The sequence below is a fragment of the Neoarius graeffei genome, chromosome 2 (genome assembly GCF_027579695.1).
Source record: "Neoarius graeffei isolate fNeoGra1 chromosome 2, fNeoGra1.pri, whole genome shotgun sequence".
Lineage (NCBI taxonomy): Eukaryota > Metazoa > Chordata > Actinopteri > Siluriformes > Ariidae > Neoarius > Neoarius graeffei.
Genome location: NC_083570.1, coordinates 45246619 through 45270071, shown reverse-complemented (window position 1 = coordinate 45270071; position 23453 = coordinate 45246619). Strand labels below are relative to the sequence as shown.

At 42.3% G+C, this 23453-nt stretch overlaps 1 protein-coding gene across 1 annotated transcript in view; it reads left to right on the top strand.

The window, feature by feature from the left end:
- The window catches only part of caprin2 (caprin family member 2), a 28094-nt gene extending 5269 nt beyond the window's left edge, over window positions 1-22825 (top strand). The window contains exons 8-22 of the mRNA XM_060907912.1: window positions 893-1015; window positions 1093-1130; window positions 1312-1569; window positions 1669-1710; window positions 1796-1930; window positions 8115-8196; window positions 8404-8456; window positions 8539-8658; window positions 8823-8915; window positions 19339-19461; window positions 20708-20879; window positions 21076-21261; window positions 21468-21565; window positions 21657-21723; window positions 21816-22825. Coding sequence (XP_060763895.1) covers window positions 893-1015; window positions 1093-1130; window positions 1312-1569; window positions 1669-1710; window positions 1796-1930; window positions 8115-8196; window positions 8404-8456; window positions 8539-8658; window positions 8823-8915; window positions 19339-19461; window positions 20708-20879; window positions 21076-21261; window positions 21468-21565; window positions 21657-21723; window positions 21816-22357 — 2132 coding nt within the window. The 3' untranslated portion in view covers window positions 22358-22825. The remainder of the gene's footprint in view (window positions 1-892; window positions 1016-1092; window positions 1131-1311; window positions 1570-1668; window positions 1711-1795; window positions 1931-8114; window positions 8197-8403; window positions 8457-8538; window positions 8659-8822; window positions 8916-19338; window positions 19462-20707; window positions 20880-21075; window positions 21262-21467; window positions 21566-21656; window positions 21724-21815) is intronic.
- Window positions 22826-23453: the final 628 nt, after the last annotated feature.

The following is a 23453-nucleotide window of genomic DNA, read 5'->3' as shown; positions in this document are numbered from 1 at the left end:
AGAAAACAATATTGATACATTTTCGCGCCGGCGCAATCGTCGGAGTCCGTGGTGGAGAGGAGACTCTGCGAATCGCAGCATGGGGAAGTGTCGTTTTAATCAGCAGTGGCTTTCAGATGAAAGATATCGTGATTGGGTGAGGGAGGTTCCTGGAAGCGATGTTGAAGCAAGATGCTGTGTTTGTCGAAAGACCTTCAAGTTGTCCACTATAGGTCATTTCGCTTTAGAGTCTCACATGAAGAGCTCAAAGCACATTGCATCTGCCCTCCACCGCCACCAGCCCATCGCTCAGTTCTGCACGGTTCAATCTCCGAATGCACCTGGAGTTGGCACTAGCACCACTGTCGAACGTCAGCATCAGCCAAGCCAGACATCATCGGCAAGGCTAGCAACACAAGGGCCGAGCAGTGGCATGATGGGTGTCGGTGGAACCCCGACACTTCGGGCAGAGGTGCTTTGGATTTTAAAAACAATTACGGAACACCACTCGTACAGCTCGAATGAGGGCATAAGCGAACTCTTTAAGGCTGTGTTCCCAGACTCGGAAGTCGCTACAACATTCTCCTGTGGAAAAAACGTCTTGCATAACAAAACTCGGTCTTGCTTGTCTTGAATGTGAAGATTTGACAAGCAATGCACATAATGACTTTTGTATGTAACTTTTATAATAAAGGTACTTTTACTTGAAACATTTGTCATTATTGGGAATTTGATCTGGTGTTCTACGACCGCATAATGGGTGCGATGTAGGTCTTAATTCTCATTTAAATGGTCTTAAAGTTTTAAATTTATGGTGGTCAAACCTGGGGAAACCCTGGTCTAGATTCTTTATGCGTCAATTCATCTTTTTTAAAACTTTTTTTTTATATATATAAATGTCTTTTTCCACAAGATAAATACCTCAAGGAGAAGCTGCTCAGACTAGTGGATTCTGGTTTATTCAATCACATCCCAGAGCCTAAAAAGGAGGATGGACAAAAACCCGATGCTTCATCAAAATCAAGTGCCCCATCTGGTGAGAATCACGATGGCTGTACAGTAACAATGCAGCATCTTGGCTTGTTTTGTCTGATCTGGTGTTTTCTGTTGCAGCGGTGGTCAGTTTAAACTCTGATATGGCTTCAAGGCAGGTAAGATTTTTTTTTTTTCCCCACCTTGCTGCAGTTTCCATTTGGATACGTTTTTCTTTACTGAAGCAACTTTTTTTTTTTTTTTTTTTGTGTTGCTAGAGCAAGTTTTCCCCCCTAATTCATACATGTGAATGCTTGTTCTTTGCACTGAAGTTGGTCAGTAACTTTAGAATGATGCCAGTTTTTAAACAGACGCTACACAATGGAGCGTGACCTCGTGGGACCTGGTCAGGGTGAGGATCTGAATGTGCAATCAAGCTGGAAAGCAGAGTTTTTAGCCCTGAAGGAACAGGAACCACCAGACTCTTGGGATATGGAGTTTTCTGATCCACCGGAGTCCTCCAAAACAGAGTTACAGAAGCCTTGGAAAGAAACCTCAGGGTTCATCCCCAAAACCACGGTCACTGTGGAGTCTGCTGCTGCTGTCGAGACCAAACCGGTGACATTTTATTGTCCTTTTGCTCTTGAAATGTGGTTCGTTGTAGAAATGGCTAGTGGTTGCCTGATCAAATAACAAATGTTTATTTTAATGACTTAGAAGCAGCAGGGAAAAAATAAAGGAAACCAGGACTCCAAATTGGTAAGTGTTTCTCCAGTTGGTGTCTTTTTTTTTTTCTCCTTTTTAGTCATGTTTGTTCTTGCATGCTAATCCTGTGCTCTAACAGGATGGTGAGGTGAAGAAGGCTGTACCTGTGGAGGTGTTTGACTCTCCATCCTCTTTGGCTAAAGATCCTGCCTTGCGCAAACAGCAGCTGGATCACCTGATGGGTCAGATCACTGGCTCCTTCAGCTTTATTCAGGTACACATCAGGATCAGTGCTTGTTCTTTTCAGTTTTGCCTTTTTGTTTTTGGGGTGCGAACTGTTGCGTTTTAATGGCTTGTTTGTTTTGGAAGTAATTCCAAACTGGACTAGCCTTATTCCATCTGGGGGTGGGTTTCCCAAAAGCATCATTGTTAAATGGTAGAGCAAGCATCACAGTGAACACTCCTAGTTAAGAGGCTTTTGGGAAACCAACTCCTGCTTTAGTTTCTTCACTGTTTGTCTCCCTGGCATATCATGTGGGGGGGATATAGCTATTGCTGTCTGTATACACTTTAGTTTCTGGAGCCTATCGCAAACTATTAGGATTTTTCTTTTTACGAAACCTGACAGTTAAGTGACTAGAGGAGTTGTCTTGACATTTTGGGGTGTCTGTTTTTTTTTATTATACTCCAAAGGGGTGGTATACTGGTTTACTTCTGTCTGAAACATCATTTTTCTCAGCAACCACAAGTCATAGCCACTTGGTACCAAACTTCAGCTTGGGGTTCTATACCATGTATATGGTTTTCAGGTCTGTTGCGCATTGACTTCCTGTTTACCAACAACGTATTTACGAAACATGGCATGGATTTACAAAATTTTCATAGCTTTTTTTTTTTTCTCAGCAACTACAAATCACAATTGCTTGATATTTTGGTACCATACTTCAGCTTGGGGTTCTATACCATGTATACTATGTTCAGGTCTGTCCTACATCGACTTCCTGTTTGCTGACGATGTACTTTACGAAACCTAGAGTGGATTTTGATGCTATTTGAAATGCCTAGGAGTGGGAACACTGCTTTACTTATTTCAGGGTTAATTATTTTTTTTGAAGTCAACATTCATAAGTGTCCTATTCCTTCAATTGCTTGCATTCTGATGAGTGAGAACGGGGGGGGATACATAAGTGAGCAGTAGCTCACAGTTGATCTTGTTTTTCTGTATTTCCATGGCAACCAATTCAACTTGGGAATATTTGGAGTGGGGTTTCATGTGTAAGCTGGGGGGAGATTGTCCTCTCCTGATGACTCTTGTTTAAAGAAATGTAATTGTGAGCATCTCAGCTGGATGGGAGACTTGAAACTATTGATGACATCTTGGATGTTTAGTTTAATCCTGAATGGAACCACACTTGGGTCTATCCATTTCCTGGCATTTATTGGTCACCTTTTTATGTAATTTCACTCCTAGTTCATTTTTTCAAAATTTGTGCCAAGCCAAGAGGAGTTTACACCTGATGGATTCCCCCAGTTTTTGCTTGTAAATGGTACGTTTGAGGTACTTTGACAGAATGAATGTATTAGGGGGCAGCATGGTGGTGTAGTGGCCAGCACTGTCACCTCACAGCAAGAAGGTCCTGGGTTTGAGCCCAGTGGGTGACGAGGGCCTTTGTGTGGAGTTTGCATGTTCTCCCATTGTCTGTGGGTTTCCTCCAGGTGCTCTGGTTTCCCCCGCAGTCCAAAGACATGCAGGTTAGGCTAACTGGTGACTCTAAATTGACCGTAGGTGTGAATGGTTCTGTGTTAGCCCTGTGATCTGGTGACTTGTCCAGGGTGTACCCTGCCTCTTGCCCATCGTCAGCTGGGATAGGCTCCAGCTTGCCTGCAACCCTGCACAGGATAAGCGGTTACAGATGATGGATGGATGGATTATGGTGTTAGCCATAGAGGATATTAGTGGTGCATCGATATGGTTATCTTTGAGTGGTGAAGTTTGTGTTAAACTTTCACATCACTGTGTAATGTTCTTTATTATATGGACTTATCCACAAAAATACAATTTCATTTTGAACCAGTTCACCATTTTGCACTGTGTACCAAGTCAGAGGGGGAAAATGCTGGGAGTGATGTCATCAGAGTGAAATATTGGGATATGTTACTCAGATCTGGGATGGGTTTTTTTAATACAAAATGAGTTTTTGAGCATGGAAAATCATATCTTCAAGCTTTTTTTTTTTTTTATTTTTTTTTTATATTATATAGATGCAAAGTACCCAAATTTATCAAAACTTTCCTCATGAGTGACTTGATTTGTTGCACTTGATTCTCCATGTCCCAGATGTAGCTGGTATGAAATACAAGTGGTGCATTTCCCAGCAAAACGCACATCCATTATAACCTTTTGAGGATACAAAGACTTCTGAAAAGGTGATGCAGGACTACAGACTGTAGGAGTCTTTGGTTTGTTGAGAAGTTAACGTTTATCCCATAGTGCCATGGGATATACAGTGCCTTCCATGATGGTCATCCCTTGTAAAGCTTTTAGTAAAAAGGGTTAGGGAAAAAAATCCACCTTTTGGTGGCGTTGCTTCATCTTGCACTGAGAAACTGAGGGGGGGGAAGCCAACCTTTTGAGTTATTCAGGGGAAAAGTGAATCCTTCAAGAAATGATTTTCAACAAAAACAAGTTCCACTATTATTAAAGGCTGGGGTGCCAATACTTCATACAACCTCGCTTTGCCAGTAAAACAGCACGGAGTCTCCTAAAACATTTTTTATAAGGTTGGGGGATACAGAGCAGGGCATCTGAGACTGTTCCTCTTTACACAATCTCCAGATCATCCAGGGTCCTTGACCCTCTTCTGCACACTCCTTCAGCTCATATCACAGTTTTGCAATGGGGTTCAGGTCCGGGGACTGAGATTGTCAAGGCAGAAGCTTGATTCTGTGCTCACTTAAGCATTTGTTGATTTGGACAAATGCTTCAGATCACTGTCCTGCTGGAAGACCCAGTTTTAGTTTCCTGGTAGCGGCAGAAAGATTGATTTAAAATGTGGTGTTTCATGGCATCCATGCCATGTCCCCTAACAAGGGTTCCAGGGCCTTTGGAGGAAAAATGGCCCCAAAACATATAACTTCCACCATATTTTACAGGTGTTCAATAAGTAATGCCCCTGACCCACTTCCCATAGTAGTAGAGCAATGAAACTTGGCACAGTTATCAGTCTTTCTCTACATGGGAACCACCCAGAGTTGTGCATTTCTCCCATCGTTTGATGCAGCTCTGGAGACCGTTTTTGTAGAACACCCCAGGTTGGTCCTCCAACCACAACGTGACTTCAGAAATCAAGGCTGCATCATCTGGGAAACGCTTTCCTTTCAAAAACAACTTCATGGCTGGGAAGAGGTGAAAGTCAGAGGGTGCAAGGTCAGGAGAGTACGGAGGATGGGGGAGGATTTCATAGCCACACTCCTGTGCTTCTGATCTGGCGACAAGCGAGTTGTGGACCGGAGTGTTGTCCTGCAGGAGGAGGATACCTTTGCTGATCTTGCCCCGCCTCTTGATTTTGATAGCTTCTCTTAATTTCCTTAAAAGTGAAGCATAATGGGCTCCTGTAATTGTGGCACCCTTTGCCAGGAAATCTATCACTACTCTGTCCTGGTCCCAGAAGACTGTGAGCATGACCTTGCCTTCTTTGGAGGTGGTGAGTCCAAGTGCTTCCACTGCATTGACTGGGCTTTGGTCTCTGGATCATAGTGATGGACCCAGGTTTCATCCTGTGTAATCAGTCTTTTGAAAAACTTTGACTCATCTTCTTGGCACATCTCCAAATTCATCCTCGAGCACTTGACGCGTTCTCACTTCTGGAAAGGTGTGAGCAACCTGGGAATCCATCTGGCAGACACCTTATGCATATGCAAATGGTCATGAATGATAGTTTCCACAGACCCTGTACTAATCTTGACCTCTTGGGCTATTTGGTGAATAGTAATGCGCTGATCTTCCAAAATGGCAGCCTCAACTTGGCGGACAGATACCTCATCAATGGCAGAAGGGGGGCGACCAGGTCTGGGAGCTGTTTCCACAGACTTCTGGCCATGTTTGATTTTACAAGGTCATATGATGGGGCATTATCACCATAAGTTTCTTTCACTTCATCAAAAGTCTCCTGTGGTGTGTGTCCTTTCAAATACAAAAACCGGATCACTGTGCGACACTCAACAGGCTCCATTTCACACCTGACTCAGTTCAAACACGTGTAAATCAGAAACCACAATTAGTTCAGAGCTGTAATTTGCCACATAACCCATAGAGAGAGAAATCATTGCACATGCAAAATTTCAGCTAGATCAGACAACTGGAAGTGGGTCAGGGGCATTACTTATTGAACGCCCTCTTCACCAAACCCACCTTGAGTACTGATTGCCAAAAAGCTCCATTTTTGTTCCATCAGACGAGAGAACACTGTTCCGCTCAAAGTTGTAGCATTTCAGAAACTCAAGATTTGCTTTTATGGTTAACTGGTGGAGGCTTTCTGGTTGGGCTCCACTTTTTTAAATTGCCTGAACAGTAGAAATGGATGTTTTCATGTGAGTAGCTTTTCTTCAATAACCACTCCCTGACTTATGAAGGTCAACAAACTTCATTTGGTTTGTGTTTCTTTCCCATGTTGATGGATGACTAGGGGAATCTGGCCTCTGTCTTGCCTCGTGTTTTGTCCCCAGGAAGTCATGGCTTACAGCTTAAGTTCCTACACACTCAACTCAAATGTGCAGTTTTTAAATTGGAAACATGCTTGTTTCATTGTGTTCACTATAATTTCCAGGAGTGCCAATAACGTAAGGCTTTCAACAAAGGTTGGCTTCCCCCACCCCAGTGAGATGAAGCTACTTCACCCAAAGGTGGATCCCCAACACTTTTTTTTTTTTTTTTTTTTTTTTTTAACTAAACTTTACAAGGGGTGCCAATTGTGGAGGGTGCTGTAAATTCCTTATGGAAACTGGGAATAATACTTGATTTTGTATTTGGTGAAATATTAACCCATGTATGGTAACTTTAAGCAGTGGGCTGCTATTCATCAAACTAATATACAAATTGATTTATTCAAAAGTGGTTTGAGCACTTGCACATGAAATTTGCCGTTTGTGGAAATGTCATGATTTCAGAAACATTCACAAACCACTAATGCTCCTGAGTGTTTAAAGCTATACAGCCTTTTGATTTCATAAAATCTGTGAAATTTAGTTCCTTTTTTTTTTGGGAGATTGCAGTAATAAAAACCCCAGGCCATTCTGTGGCTGGGAAGTTAATTTGAGGGGATTCCTGAGCAAATGCGCATGAAATTGCTTGCTTGGTGCAGTTGAGCAGACTGCAAGTGTGCACATGCACAGGTTTACCTTGACCATGCACAGACGATTACATCATTTGGTCACTAAAAGAACAGCTGATCACACCAAGGTGCTCGCTGACGCAATATTAGTTTGGTCCTGTGTTTCCTTTCCGTTAATGTCTTTTCTCACTTTGTTACTGTAGTTGGTCTCTCTACTTTCACACACTCGTGTCCTCCATTTTCCTTTCCTGTTTCAAAATTATATCCCACAATGCCTTGTGTGAATGGGGAAAGCCCACCACATGATGCATGGCATAGTATCTTGAATTGGGTCATGGTGAAGCAGGAAAAAATAGAGAATTTATGGCCATGTGGCTCTTTATTTATTGGGTGTCAGAAATTTATAACCTAAACTTGAAAAATCTGAAAGGCAGTCTACCTTTAAACTTGCATACAAGGTGACTAACAATTGTAAACCTAGATCTGATCAACTTCAAATTGTATAATTGGCATGGAACACTACACTTTTTTTGTGGAGAAAGACATGTTGGCCACAAGTTTGTCTTGCAACCTGAAAATGTAAGCGCCTGTAGAGTTTGTTTGACATGACAACGAACCTCTGTGGCTAGTCTACGGCTCGAAAATCAGCAGGTCACACACGCGTGCGTTTCTTGCGGTTTTTGCACGTAGACTGGCCGTAGGAGCACGTATGGCCGGTTGTGACGGAGGCTAAAGGCATGGTGTAAACCAGTCAGTCTGGGCTTAGTTGTAAGCAAATACTTCATCTGATGGAAGACTTGGTGCTTGCTGCTTTCAAGAGGGAATGGATATTTGGAGTCCAGTGTATACATCTTTCTGGTGGATGAAGGCTGACTTTTAAATCGGTACTGTTTGCTACAGAATCTGCACTTTACAGGTGATTTGGCATTCATGAACACATGCATGTGACTGCAAGGAATATCTGGATCTTTTGTACAAGTAATGGAAATGGGGTTTTTTGGTTTGCCTTGTGAAACACTTGCACACAGCTTTTACTAAGAGTAATAAACAAGGCCTGTGGAGCTTCATGTCTATTCTGTGACCTTGCAATAGTCTAAGAAATGTCTTGATTATGACAATCTCAATTAGGATTCCTTTCTGGATGGAGAAGCCACATCTGGTAATGGCCGAACCAGAGGGCTGCACCCGTCTCCTGTCGCCACTCCTCTGGGTAAAGCTTTCTGCCAAGGATTTTTTGGGAATAAACTGCTTTGGATTTGGGGCTAAAATTCTTGATGCAATGCAAATATGCAAGAAACATTTAAAGAATGAGTGAGTGGATGTGACTGAGCAGTGGTCTTGTATAACACAGCCTAAAGAGGTGTTTTTTTTGTTTTTTTTTTTGTTTGTTTTTTTTTGGGGGGGGGGGTTTCTGCAGCTCAGAGACAGCTGAAGAAAATCCCAGCTGACATCCTGCCTCCGTCTCAGAATGTAAGGGTGAATGTCTGGCAAATTGTGTAAACCCAACTGCATGTCTTTTTTTTTTTTTAAATATTCTTTCTCCTTCATACAGTCGACTCCTCCTCCTCTTCATACCCAGCAGTGTCCTGGAGATGCCCCAAGCACACTGGTCAATGGTGATCAGATCTCAAAAACCTCTGACCTGAAGCTTCATACTGAAGATGGACCACATGTAAGCCACTTGGTCCAGCCTTGTGATCCTATGATTTGTGTTGAGTGACTGTAGCTTGTTCTAGGACTCTGAGAATGGTGCTTTTGATCACCTGATCATCTACACATGTGATGTAAGGAGAAATTATGCACGATTTGGGTTATATAATGAATGTTTGGTTTTAGGCAAAGCAAGAGAAGGGCTTCACCCCTCCACCTCTTTACTGCAGAGAGCCCTGTATCTCCTCTGGACCTTGTGAGGACAAGAGCTCGAAACAGGTCTGTGTACACATCACACGTTCCTGTACACTATATATCCGATTTTATGGAAGACTTTCCAGTGAAGGACCCCTTTTAAGACTCTTAAAGCAGGGAGTAGTGTGGTGGTGGTCCTGCCTGGGTAAAAACACATGGAGTTCCTGGTCTAGGAGTTTGAGTTAATTGGGGTCCAAGCAGCAAGGCTGTGTAGATGCCTATTGTTTGTTGGCTAGGGTGTTTCCATGGCAACTTGGTAAAATGTTTGAGTTTGGCACACTGATTGGGGACAGTCCTCAGATTTTTCAGTTTCATGTTTGCACCTTGAGTGCTCTAGCACCACCAGTGGGTCAGATTTGGTGGCATGTTTGTGTAAATTTTGAACTGTATACCAGTACCTGACTTTCAAAATGGACCTCCTTGGCTCCATTTGGAGTGCTGTGGTTTGAAATGGGTAAACAAACTCCTACACACCATGTTTGTATGAATTATCTGTGTTCATGAACTACAAAGTCTGGTGTAGCTCAAATTGCACAGCTTATGGCTGCAGTAACAATTCAGCTGATGGACTACTATCCTTTAATTCCTTTCCAAGCAATAAGACTTCAGTTGGTAAGAAGTGATATTAAATTTACAAATTTGCATTGTTTGGGAGTTGTTGTAGCATTTAAAGTCTGTCTTGCTGACTTGATAGCAAAGTCCTTTCACAAACATGCCACCATGATCCTCCATCATACACTATTACCCTGTCCACACTAGGGATTTTGTACCGATATGAAACTACTTTCGTACCGCAACACTTGTCCGCACTAGCAACTATATCGGTACTGTAGCGCTTCGCTGTAGTGTGGACAGATGAAGCGGCTCTGTATCGATACAAATATAATGCGTATGCGCAAAGTCACACACCTCAATCGATGTCTTCGCTGAATAAAATAGTGAAGAACGGAGATTCGTTTTCTTTGTTTCTTTCTCAACCGCCTCGTGCGTTTTATACAATTCGACTGAATAAATGACCACAAGAAATAGACTGTACATTGACAACAAAAAGCACACGTTGTTTCATCTGCCATATTCTCAGAAGGAAGTTACTTGGTAACCATGGAAACATTTCGCACACGCACATTTCAACTACTGTGAAAGAAAACCACAGGGGTGATAGCGTTCCGGCGCCGTGCCGGATTTCCGGCGTGCCGGGGGAGGGGAAAAAAAAAAAATCTAGTTCGCCCATTATCCTGTGTCATTCTGAGATGCGCAGATAGACAGTAAAGGGAATTCTGAATTCCCTTTACTGTCTATCTGCGCATCTCAGAATGACACAGGATAATGGGCGAACTAGTTTTTTTTTTTTTTCCCCCCGGTGCCACGGTACGCCGGAAATCCGGCGCGGCGCCGGAACGCTATCACCCCTGAAACCGCAAACATTTCTTGCTAGTGTGGACAGATGCACTAAACTGTACTGGTATACTTTGTATCAATACAGTTATACCACTTTCGTACCAGTATAAGTGTGAACACAGCATATGTAAAGAACTTGTAACCTTTTTTGCAACTTGTTTACCGCACTTTGAAAAATGGTTTGCAATCATAATTGTGGATACTTATTGGTTTTTTGGCCCAAATTGTATCACTGGCCACACTTGGTGACTGCCATTTCGGATTTGCTCCCCATTTCAGGTCATGTGATCTTGAGTCTGAGGTCTATTGAGGCACTGTTCCTTGGCTTATTTGTACCTGTATACTGTATTTTTATTTTAAAAGAAATGCTCCTGGGTGCAGACATCTTACCCTATGTCTGAAATCACTCACTATATAGTGGACTAAAGGCCTCTGCATGCTCCTGCGACAAGGCTTTCGCAGACAGCTTTTCGCAGACAGTTGTAATTTATTGTTGAGTGGGGAGTAATAGGCGTGCGCAATGTTATTCACCGGCACAACGCAAGGGGGCGCAAAGTCGCTAGGAGTAGTTGGTGGGTGTGGTTAGTGGAGTGTTTATCCTCCGGTTACTTATAATGACTAGAACTGGAGTCGTATAGATGTACGTACTTCCTCAATCAACCGCTCTTCATGCTGCTCCATCTTCGCTCGTGTTTTTAAAAATGCCGGTCGTGAAAACAAACCAAACCGGGAAAGTAGGGAAGTGGGAGTGTGTACAGCGGATGTAGATTGGACCAATCAGAGCCCTCTTGTCCGCGAGGCATCTGCGATGGTCACAATTTTTGGGAGGTGTGCGCAGAGCGTCTGCGAAGGTGGGGGGGCTACGCAGACACTGTCTGCGACGCTATCTGCGAGGACTGGGTTGTCAGCATAAATTGGCCTTCATGATGAGTTTGTCACTTTTTAGTGCTGTCTGAATGTATAGTGAGAATTACTACACCCTATATAGTTCAAAGTATCCCACAGTGCATTGTGAATAGTATACAACTGATGGTCACTAACCAAGCAATATATACCATCATGCAATGCAGCTGCGTTGAAGTGTGTTGGGGTGAATGGATGGAAGAAGAAACGCGTTATAAACATTAGCTTGTAAATTATAGTACAATTAAATGCTAAGAATGGGGGGGGGGGAGAATAAGCTAAAATGAAATAAGACATAAAATACAAGAATAAGTTAGTGCAGAGAGGAATTAATCAAAAGCCTCATTTGATTTAATAAAAAGCAGTGGCAAAGTATTCAGCCTTGATTTAAAAACTGAAATCCCACAGACAAAGTACTTTGTGGGAAATGCATTCAGCATATGGATTTATCACAAAAATACAGTACATGTATTTTGAAAACCCACAAGCCGACTGATTCACACACTTTAATTGTGTGACAGTAATGTAAATAACAGCGCGATGGAGTAGTGTCCAAAAGTGTGCCGCCCTAGTAATCATAGTAATTCCGTATATAGTGAGTCGGGAGTAGTGAACGAGTGATTTCAGCTGCAGGGTTGATCTGAGGTTCAAATATGCTTGGAGTACAAATTGTGAGAATCTGAGATTGTGATGTCATTTACATGCTACTGTACATGACTTGCAATGCTGAGACCTAGTGGATGCATCACTTCTAAATTGTTAACCCTAAAGATGCCAAGGTGTTTGGTTGTAAAAAAAAAACCCTCATCACTGAAGCAGTGTTTACATGCGTGTAAACAGACACCCAGCTTTTGGCCTCATCCCCCCCCCCCCCCAAAAAAAAAAAAAAAAAAAAAAAACCTTGACTTTTTTTTTTTAAATTCACTGAGGCGACCTTTTTTAGATGGCAAGAATCACATTGCTATGACAGGATTTACTCGTATCGGAGTACTGTACGTTATCGAGCAGTGAGATTTTAAACTTGATAAGTGAAGTTTGGCTTGTGGGGTTTTTTTTTTTTTTTTGGCCAAGAATCACTTTTTGCAGAATTTGATTAAATGTTGAGAAGCTTTTGTCACATACATTCTAGTACAGTGAAAGTTCTTTCTCTGCATTCAACTCTTCTGAAGCAGTGAAAACAGAAGGGTGGAACCCAGAGGGTTATTTACTTATTTTGAAGAATTGAAGGCCTTTATTTGATGGCTCCGTCAGCCTTTCTCAAGCGGGGTGCCGTCTGGCTTCATTAGGGGTGCCGTCAAAAAACTATATATTCTAACATTGAAATAAAATGAATTAAAATTCCAAAAAAACAATAGTTACACTAATGCAGATCATTGCCGCCTCATGCAATCATTTTTCACGGCCCCCTTTCCCAGGTCACTGCTGGGGTCAGCGTGACTGCGTATATTTTATATGGGAGTGCCTTGAGAATTTGCATACTTCTGAAGGGTGCCGTGACTGAAAAAAGGTTGAGAAACACTGCTCTATGTAATGAAAGTAGTGGATATCTGGTTTCAGTGCAAATGGTTTCATCCAGGTAAGGCTATTTTGGGCAAGGTCATACGTTTTTAAAAGTTTAAATTGACCTTGCTTAGGGCATTAGTAGAGAAACTGGGTTAGATATGTATGCATGTAATTTAGAGGGTACTTGACTGTTGTAGGCTAATTTGAACCCAAGGGACAACTTGGGATGTGTGCCAAAATCACTGTCTGGAGCAAGCAGGCTGAAAATTACCAATCCAAGATGGCTGCTGGTAGCCATATTGAAAATATCAATTTTTGAACCACTCACCACAGATGCATGTGCAATACCTCATTTTATGGGTTTTTGGGTATGGGGAATCAATTAGTGACCACTCATGACTGAAGGCGGGAAGGAACAAGCTATGGTCAAGGGCAAGGTTTAAAAAAAACAAACAAACCAGAATTGGCCAAAATTGCAGTTTCAAAGAAACATGAGAAATGGAACCCTACCTCAAACATGAAATCCTGGACTTGGGAGACCTATGTACAATTCAGGAGTATAAGAAAGCAACTATTTGATTTAATAAATTGTATTTTCAGATAATCAATGGAATTCACTTTTAAAGTGGAAAAATGCAAAACTTGGTAGGCAGCAATATCTTGATGTTTAAGTCGTCAGTTTATTTATATACTGTAGCACAAAAACGGCTGACCCGAAGTGTTTCACAAATAAAGGCAGTAAAAAGACTTAGAAATCAGAGCAGGACATAGGCTACAGCATAAGAAGGGCAAGGAATACAAGTTAAAAAAAAATAGTCAAGGATAAAGATGATCAATAAATACACTAATTAAAATAAGTAGAAATCAACAAATCTCTATCTCTAGCTGCTTTATCCTTCTACAGGGTTGCAGGCAAGCTGGAGCCTATCCCAGCTGACTACGGGCGAAAGGCAGGGTACACCCTGGACAAGTCGCCAGGTCATCGCAGGGCTGACACATGGACACAGACAACCATTCACATTCACACCTACGGTCAATTTAGAGTCACCAGTTAACCTAACCTGCATGTCTTTGGACTGTGGGGGAAACCGGAGCACCCGGAGGAAACCCATGCGGACACGGGGAGAACATGCAAACTCCGCACAGAAAGGCCCTCGCCGGCCACGGGGCTCGAACCCGGACCTTCTTGCTGTGAGGCGACAGCGCTAACCACTACACCACCGTGCCGCCCCCAAAACAACAAATTACTTGAATAAATAGAAACAAGATTAAAATAAGAACAGGATAAAGGAAAAACTGTGAGACTGACCAAAAAGCAAGGGTAAAGAGGTTTTCAAATTTAGATTTAAAACTGGCAATGGTTGGGCAGGATTTAACGTGGGTTGGAAGACCATTCCAAAGCTTTGGGGCAAAAACAGAAAAGGCCCCGTCACCTCTGCTTTTGAGGTGCGAGTGGGGGACTGTGAGGAGTTGCTGGGAGGATGACCTGAGTGACCTTGGGTGAGAGTAGGGGGTTAAAAGCTCTGTTATACAAGCTGGCGCAAGACTGAGAGCTTTTAAAAACAAAGTGAAATTTTAAAATCAATTCTATATTTAATTGGTAGCCAGTGGAGATGAGCCAAGATGGGTGAGATGTTCTCTTTTTGGTACCATTTTAAAAGCCTAGCTGCTGCATTTTGGACCATTTGTAGCCTATTGATGTTAGACTGGGTTAAAACTGTGTACAAGGTTAAAGTAGTCCAAACGGGATGAAATAAAAGCATGAATGAGAGTTTCAGGATCAGTAGAAGATAAGTGGCTTTAGTTTGGCTATGGTTCAGAGCTGATAAAAGCTTCCCTTCACCACACTGCTGACTTGACTGTTAAAACTCAGTAAACTGTCCATTGAAATGTCAAGATTTCTCACTGTACTGTGAACATTTGCAGATAGGGGGCCAAGTGCAATTGTCAGGCTGGCTATAGAACAGGGGATCCAAATACCATTACTTCAGTTTTATTGTCACTTAATTGAGAAAATTAGTAGCCATCCAGATTTTTAATATCTGGACAGTTGAATAGATTGGTTAGTGAGGTGTTGTACCTGCCTGTGACAGACAACTGTGTCATCTGCATAGCAATGGTATTGAATGTTTTTGTAGAATTGAGTAGTGGTAGCATGTACAGTAAGAGGGCCTAGAATTGAACCTTGGGGGACACCACATTTGATGGGGGTGGAGGATGTGCAGTTTCCCAATTGAACAAAGTTCGATCCTTCAGGTATGTGGTAAACCAATTTAAAACCGGGCCCTGTAGACCAACAGTCCTTCAGGCAAGTTAAAAGGAGGTCCTCAATTGTATCAAAAGCAGCACTAAGGTCAAGTAAGACTAAAACAGCACTGGACCCAGTCAGTACACAGCAAGATATCCTTGAGTACCTTCAGCAAGGCAGACTCGGTGCTGTGTAGAGCTCTAAAACCAGATTGAAATTTGTCAAAGATGTCGAACATGTTCAAATAGGATAAAAGTTGAAGCAACCACCTTTTCTAAGATCTTGCACAAAAAAGGTAGCTTGGATATGGGCTGGTAATTCTTTAGGATACAAGGATCTAAGCTTGGCTTTTTTAAAAGTGGTTATACAGTGGCATGCTTATTTAGCAAGCTGTTAACTATGGTTAAAATCAGGGGGCAAATGGAAGGGAAAACATCTTTTAAAAAGGTGCGAAGGAATGATGTCAGGGACAGTGGGCTTCATCTGTGAGATCACCTCAGACAGTTGGGAGGATGTCACTGGTGTAAAATACTGTAACATTAACAGGATGGGGGCGATCTGAAATCAAACTGACTGGAATGTTTGCCCTTATGGTGTAAATTTTTTCAGTAAAGAACTTTTTTAAAAATTCCTCACGTTTCATTATTGGAGGCAGAGGTACTGTAACTGGAGCAGCTGGGTTTAATGGTGATGATACACGGGGCAACTTTTTGGGCAATGTTGCCGAGCAAAGTTGCTGGCAACGGGCAACTAGGTGAGACACAGGGCAACTTTTCAGGGCAACAACAGTTAGCAACGGCAGTTTACAGTTAGCTAAAAAAAAAATCGATGTCTTAATTTTTGCTGTGACCATTTAATCAAGCTGTCTGTTTTTTAGAGCTTTGGTGAGGTAAATTCCTCCATATAGAATATTAAAATAACTTACCGGCGTAAAAACAGATGAGGAGTCTCCATCTCTTCACTCCACTGACACTGAGCGGCCGCCATATTTGTTTGAAATTTCTGATCCGAACCTCACCGGAGGTCACATGACTCGATACTCGCGTTCTGATTGGCTTATCTCAAAAAGTTGCCAGAGATTATCAAAACCATTCAGAAAGAAGCAATGTTGCCCAATCTCAATAGAAAAGAGTCAAAACGCAATTGCCCAGCAACATTGCTCGGCAACATTGCCCAAAAAGTTGCCCCGTGTATCATCACCATAAGAGTTGATTGTCTTGAACAGCACTCTGGGTCTATTTGCGTCTTTGAGGTTACTAAAATAGTCCTTTCATGCCATCTGTACAAAGTTGGTAGTTTTTTAGGTGGTCTTGCAAGATTTCATATATACTTGTTTGTTTTTTTTCCATTTATGTTCAGCCCATTTCCAGGCATGTCGTGCAGCGTGGGTGGAATCATTAAAGGGCATATCCTGGACCATTTTTTATTTATTTTTTTTATATGAAAGTATGTCCCTTTTACACACACACATCCAGAAGGGTAATTTTGCGCAAGGCCATCTGTCTACAGCAGAAAATAACAAAACGTGTCTGGAAAAATCCCAAGGGAGTCTGGAGCCAGAATCGTGATATCTGCATGAGCTTTGCAGGGTTAAGTGCATAGCCTGTGTAGACAAAGCACTCCCATTTCTCTCTGTCCGGTCTTTTGGAAAATAAGTACGAATCCCATCATGATTGGTGTTGCTACACCCTCTGATACATCTGTTAACCATTTTAATAATTGTGATAACACAAAAATTTGCAGAAAACCACCAGGTTGTTTTCTCAAACAAATGCTGATGTAGGATTCAGAGGGAGGCATCCCACAGATGTCACGAAAATCAATGTTTCCTGGGAAATTCAAATGCCAAGTTTTTTCAGAGGTGGACCAATTCGCCTCAAAAGGCTTGATTTCAACTGAATTTTTCTGGTATTGCGTAAGGTAAAAAAAAAAAAAATTGCACAGAATGCAGAATGTTACAGATATTTGAGGAGTTTAATATAAAATAGAATTACATTGGTCTTGCTTCTGAATTTACCAATCATATGCCCTTTAAGCCAGGGTGTAGTATTGGACCTAACTTTCCAAGACTTGAGGGGGCCATATTTAAAATGCATAATGTTTAACAGCAAACAATACAACTGTTTCACGTAAACCAGGGTCAGGAACATTAACACAATCATACCATATTACTGGTAGCTGTCTTGGATTGGTAATTTTCAGGCTATTCACCCTGACAAATTTTGGTACACATCCCAAGTTATTCCGTGGTCAAATTGGCCTATAACAGTTGAGTTATCCTCTCTTAAATTGTGCATAAGCAAAGTCCTAGGCTACATGTTGGGGGGGGGGAAACTTGCCATGATCAGCAAATGGCATTTATTTTGGCTTTTGTTTGACTATACATTTAATTTCTGGTCATCCTACACTATCCTTCTGGTGGCATTTAGTTACTGATTTTATAAGAAATTTATATCCATTCACTGCATATGAGATCACGTGCTCTGTTAGCCTAGTAGTACAGTAGCCAATCAGCTCGTATACCGTGAGCAGAGGAAAAACAATGGCGGAGTGTATTGCTGAACCAACTGAGGAAGAAATGACAAACACCACACATGCACACAAAGTGGAGTAAAAGTATTTGATGGTAAAAACATATCTATCTTTCCAAGGATTAAAGCTTTTCACAAATTGCTAGTTATCTTTTCCAGCTTATTTACATCGTCACAAGCACCAATCTTCAACTTCCATAATTGTAATAACATTTATAACTAATCAATTGAGCTTTGAATACTTAAGTTTCAGGCTTAATTTTCTGATGGTGTCTTTGACTGTAAATCTTGTCAAATTTGAAGCTTACTACACGTACACAATTGTCAGATCACGGAATCTAGGGACACATGTCGGCCCGGGGGCATTTTGAGTTATTTACTGATCCAGGAAGTACAGTTTCTAAGCTTTCCACTGATGCCTTCCATGTGGAGATCTGACAATATTTGAAGAATATGTGGCCTTTTGAAAGTGTATACCTCTTAAAACAGGAAAGGGAGAAAATCGTCCTCAGTTTTCCTTCTCAGCTACTCTGGGTGCAGGGCGGGCACATAATGGTGCTCATTTGCATGACATTAAGGAAAGCTCTACCCCCTACTAGCTAGCACGATGCTACTTTCATGTAAGCAAATCACCATGTCAATTTTCCTTCCATGCAAAGTATGCCCAAAACAATTATGGAGTACAAAAATAAGTCCTAAAGTATACTTTAACGTTTTGTGGTTGAAAAATTACTCACACCGTAAGAAAGCTAGCACGATGATGACACAACTAACACAATGCTAGTTTCATGTAACCAAACCACAACACTCTCCGTTACATGCAAAAATAACCCCACAGCCTTAGATTAATAAACTTGCCCCACCAGAAAGAGAAATGTCACCTTGCACACATCAATGTCTCCGATGGAATGTAGTCCTAGAACACTTCCTTTTGGTTGGGTTTTTTTGCTAGAAATGGTTATCTCCGATGTAAATACTGTGCGTCTGTTTGCTTCGCGGTGTTTCAGCTCCTCTGCACTCTGTTTAGCTTGCTCATTCCATAGTGAAATTGCATGCCTGTATGCTGCCAAGTAGCCATAAGCTCAGCTCGTATCATACAGCTGATTGGCGAAAAAAAAAAAAACCCAAGACTTAAATCGTCACATGAATGGCCAATATGGTAATTTACCCACCCCCCCAGCAGGCTACAGTCCTGACGACAACGAGACAATTTGCAACAAAAAAATGTATGCTTTTTCAACAAAATCTATCTGAAATACTGATTGCATTCAAGATCTCAACTTGCACATTATGGGGGGGAAACCGAAAATCACAAATTTCGAAAAAAAAAAAATGCTTCTTTTGCGATTACCTCGGGTTCGTTTTGGTCGACATGTCCCTGGATTCCGTGAGGTGACAGTTTGTCATGTCTGCTAAGCAGAAATTCAGGTTCTTTGTATAAAGCTTATCAAATTTGCAAAAAAAAAATGGCTTCTCAATCCAGTGAAATGTGGATGTTCCAGTCAATCTTGTTGTACATGGCTTATAGCTGACTTGGTGCTACGTGCCTCATTGGCTGTCGGCTCATGTACAACTTGATTTTGTGGCATAACTGTTAAATATCCAATACTGCCGAAACAACCCTCCATTCATGACGCTCAACTAAATCTTCTGTTATTGTATATTGTAGGGTTATTTCAGAGATTTTGCAGTAGACCCTCTTTAGAACACCTAACAAGTTCCATACACAGTGGTGACCCCAGAAGAGGATGGGTTTCTCCTTTTAACAAACACTTGGATCCAATTTGCATATGAACAAAACCTACCCTATTAATCTGCCTTAAGATTCTGAGCAGGTTATTCTAACATGTTATACATTTTACAGGAAGAAAAGCAGCCACTTTCTAATGGAGATGTGCCCCCACCTGTTCTGGCACAGACCTTCTCCACTCCACCCAGCAGACGATCTCTACCTGTGACCACCACATCCTTCGGCAGCCTGCACTCTGTGAGCATTCCTCTTTAGTGCTGTATTAAACACACATTTTTAAATAACTTTAAAGCTGGACTGCCTTTCAGATTAAGTGTAGGTCATAAATTTTCCCCGACACCCAATTATTGTTTGACGTGAAAGCTAGAGTTCGAATCAGACTCCCAATCCTTTTTTTTTTTTTTTGTTTTAAATGGAACAATTAATGAATTTGGGGCCACATGGCCCTAAATTCTCCCTATTTTTTTTTTTTCCTGCTTCATGACCCAATTAAAGATACCAAGTCATGCATCATGTGGTGGGCTTTCCCTGTTCATGCAAGGCATTGTGGGATACAAATTTGAAACAGGAGAGAAAAATGGAGGACATGTGCGAATGAAATGTGAAAGACTGACTATAGTAACAGAAAGTGATGTTGCGAAGGAAAGGAAACGCAGGACAAAACTAATAAATATCAGCAGTCAGTGAGCACCTCAGTGTGATCACCTATTCATTTAGCGGCACTGATGTAATGGTCAGTGCACAGTAAGCAGGTGCTCAGGGATTTCCTCGGTCTGCTTGACTGTGCAAAGCGAGCAACTTCATATACATTATTTGCTTGGGAATCCCCTCAAATTAAATAACTTCCCAGCTACAGAATGGCCGGATAGTCTGAGGTACGACAGAAGTAAATGTCCATCAGTGACCAAATTTGAGGGAACTAAATTTCACTGATTTTATGAAATTGAAAGGCTGTCTCACTAATACCCCTTTTCCACCAAATCAGTTCCAGGGCTGGTTCGAGGCCAGTGCTGGTTCACAACTCATTCAACTTGCGAGCCAGCTGAGAACCAGTTTGCTTTTCCATACCTCGCGGTGCTAAGGGAAGCCACGTAAGTTACGTTGCTACATTTGCATAAACCTTGGTGCGAATATCGAAGCAAAAATGCAGAAGCAGCAACAACAATAATAATAATAATGGATAACTTCGTTTGTACAGCTGCTGCTTCTCGTCGCTTAAAAATGGCGATCTTTCGCAGTCTTGTTATTGTTGGTCTTAACAACTCCGCCCCCCCGCTGACGTAAGCGGTTCTTTCCTCTGGCCCAGCAGAGAGTTGATGCTAGCCTGGAACCGGTTTTTCTGGCCCCAGAGCCAGTTCTTTGTCAGTGGAAACAGAAAACCCGGTTCCAAACTAAGCACTGGCCCCGAACCAGCTCTGGAACTGCTTTGGTGGAAAAGTGGCATACTGTAAGTGCTGCACTCAAAGCTGTCTCTGTGGTCCAGGTGTTCAGTGCGGAGGTTCCTATGACCAGGAGCTCTGAGCTGAAATCTGATGAAGGTGGCTTTTTAGGATCTGCACGTCTGAGCTACAGTACAGCAAGCACACTGAGCCACTCCACTGCTAGCACACAGACCCCACCTGAGCTCAGCGTGCCACAAGATGACCTGCAGATGGGTAACATGGCCACAAGTGTAGCATTTGATATGTAACTTGATCTTGGTGTCTCAACAATTTGACTTGTATAGTCCAGGTGACCTTTTAGGCTTGGGGGGATTCATCAGCATGGATACTGTTGTAGAAGCATACTTTCATATATAACTTGATGAAAAGCAGGCGAATGCAATTTTTTTTTCTTCCCCAACCTCTCCAGAGTGTGCATACCTATCAGAAAGTGACATCAGTGCTACCAGTCACATTTATTCATCTCCTAGTCTGAATTCTGCCCCTCAGTCTAATCTGGTCCAGCATTATTACCCCCGCAGTACTCTAAGAGGTATGACGCACAGCGCAAGAGGATTCTCTCACGCCTCACTCCGCTCATCTGGGGCTTCCAGAGGTACCTTTCCAAAAGTGTATATACTTCTGGACTTCTCTTCCTGGTTTTCAGTCTATGCTTTCTAATTAGTTCTCCACTGATTTTTAAGGATTTCTCAAAGGGCCCATGTGATTGTTGGGTTGGACAATGCAGAATTATTTTTTTTTCTTCTCCCCAATCCATGAATCTGCATGTTTATCTTTTGGCTTTTTGTCCTGACTTCACAGGTGGCTATGAGGTGCACAGAGTAAATTTGCGTACTCAAGGAGGGAGCTTCAGTGCCCAAGCCCATCGTGAGCCTGGATCTGTTCTATACACCTCCCAGGTAAGAAACGCCTTGCTTGCCTTCCTTCAGTCATTTTGCTATTGATTTCATGTGAATAATCAGTTTGATGCTGGCGTAATGTTTTTATTAGGAAAACGGGTATCAGCCAAGTCATAAACGTACTGGAGGAACAGCAGCTCGGAGGAACAGCTCAGTTGGTACTTGTTACTTATTTCTCAAGTTTGCCATTCTTGGAAGGATTCTTGGCTGAATCAGGATAAATACAGCTGAATTGTGTGTGAATGTGTAGCAGGTTGGAGCGACTCCTCCCAGGTGAGCAGCCCAGACCGAGAGGGCAGCTATATAATAGACTCAGCTCATGGAGACTCTCTGGCGATCACGCCAATCACTGGCCCACCTCCTTCTCACACCCTGATGCCTGTGTATCCGCAACTTCGTGTGGCCTTTTCAGCTGCCCGTGCCACAAACTTGGCACCAGGGACCCTGGACCAGCCCATTACTTTCGACCTGCTCCACAGCAACCAGGGTGGTGCATTTGATGCACCTTCTGGCCACTTTTCCTGTCCGGCAGCAGGCACGTACGTCTTCTTTTTCCATATCCTTAAGCTGGCAATCAGCGTGCCGCTGTACGTCAATCTGATGCGCAACGATGAGGTAGTGGCTTCAGCATATGCCAACGACGGTGCACCTGACCATGAGACGGCCAGCAACCATGCCGTGATGCCTCTGCGCGTCGGTGATCACATCTGGCTGCGCCTCCACCGTGGTGCTATCTACGGCAGTAGCTGGAAGTATAGCACCTTCTCAGGCTTCCTGCTCTATCCAGATTGAGTCTTCTCTAAGCGCTCCTGTATAGGCACATGCACTGGGATGCTGATTTTGGATCTGTTGGCTTGCCTGCTAAATTGCACTCATTGCACTTTTTTTTTCTTTTCTCCCCCTCCCTCATCCTTATTGCACACTAGCATTAAGTAGATGTGGCAACATTCATATCTGCTTATTCTGTTTAGTCAGTGGGGATCTTCCAGCTTGGACATGCTTGGTTGAGATGCTGACTGTTTTTTGGAGCCATATATGTGAAGCCGTGTGTGAGAATTGTGCCTTTTTCTTTCTGGTTACTGAGCACTTGAATCGCTTGTATGAATGTAGATTATCTAAATACTTGACACGAGCACTTTAAAAGGCGGCAGCAGCAGCACTGTGACTGTGGGTGACTTACAATAATGCTGATTGCCAGTCAGGCAAACAAACCAAATGGTCCCTCTTTGTGCCTGAATAAAAGATGTGCAGAATTGCTCCGTTTCCTGATTTTGCGTCCTTTGTTACCTTCCATTAAATTCTACAAGGCCTTTGTGCAGAAAGATTGCATGGGTTTATTCTGAAGTCTATTGTATTTTCAGGTATAAGTGCTGAGCAAAGATTAATGTCTGTGTAAGGAGGTTTATTTGTCAGTTTAGCAGTGTTTCCTCCTAAAAAAGTGGAAGGAGTTCTTCCACCAGGGGGCAGCATAATCAAATCCTAATAACACTAGACGCCACAACCACTTGGATGTTCAGATGTTAAATTCCCCAGTTGGATTTGTTTGACCTAATCAGTTCTCCTGGTTGTCTAGGGAGTATCTCACCAAGTGCAACTAATGTTCAAGTTTGATAATTCACCTGAGTCAACTTGCAGACTGTTAAACACATTTGTTTAACATAATTGCTCTGTTGCTGTGAACTAAAGTGGGTTCTTTGTAGAGGGTGACTGGAGTCAAAGCTATTACTTATGCTTTTAGTAGTACATCTCAGTTAGAATATTGTGAAAGTTCAAAATCTTCCATTAGTCATTCGAGAGTCTAGGGCATTAAATTGACTCACTACACGTTTTAAGCATTTTTCTATTTTGATTATAGCTTCTGCCAACTTGACAGTTGTCCAGAAGATGA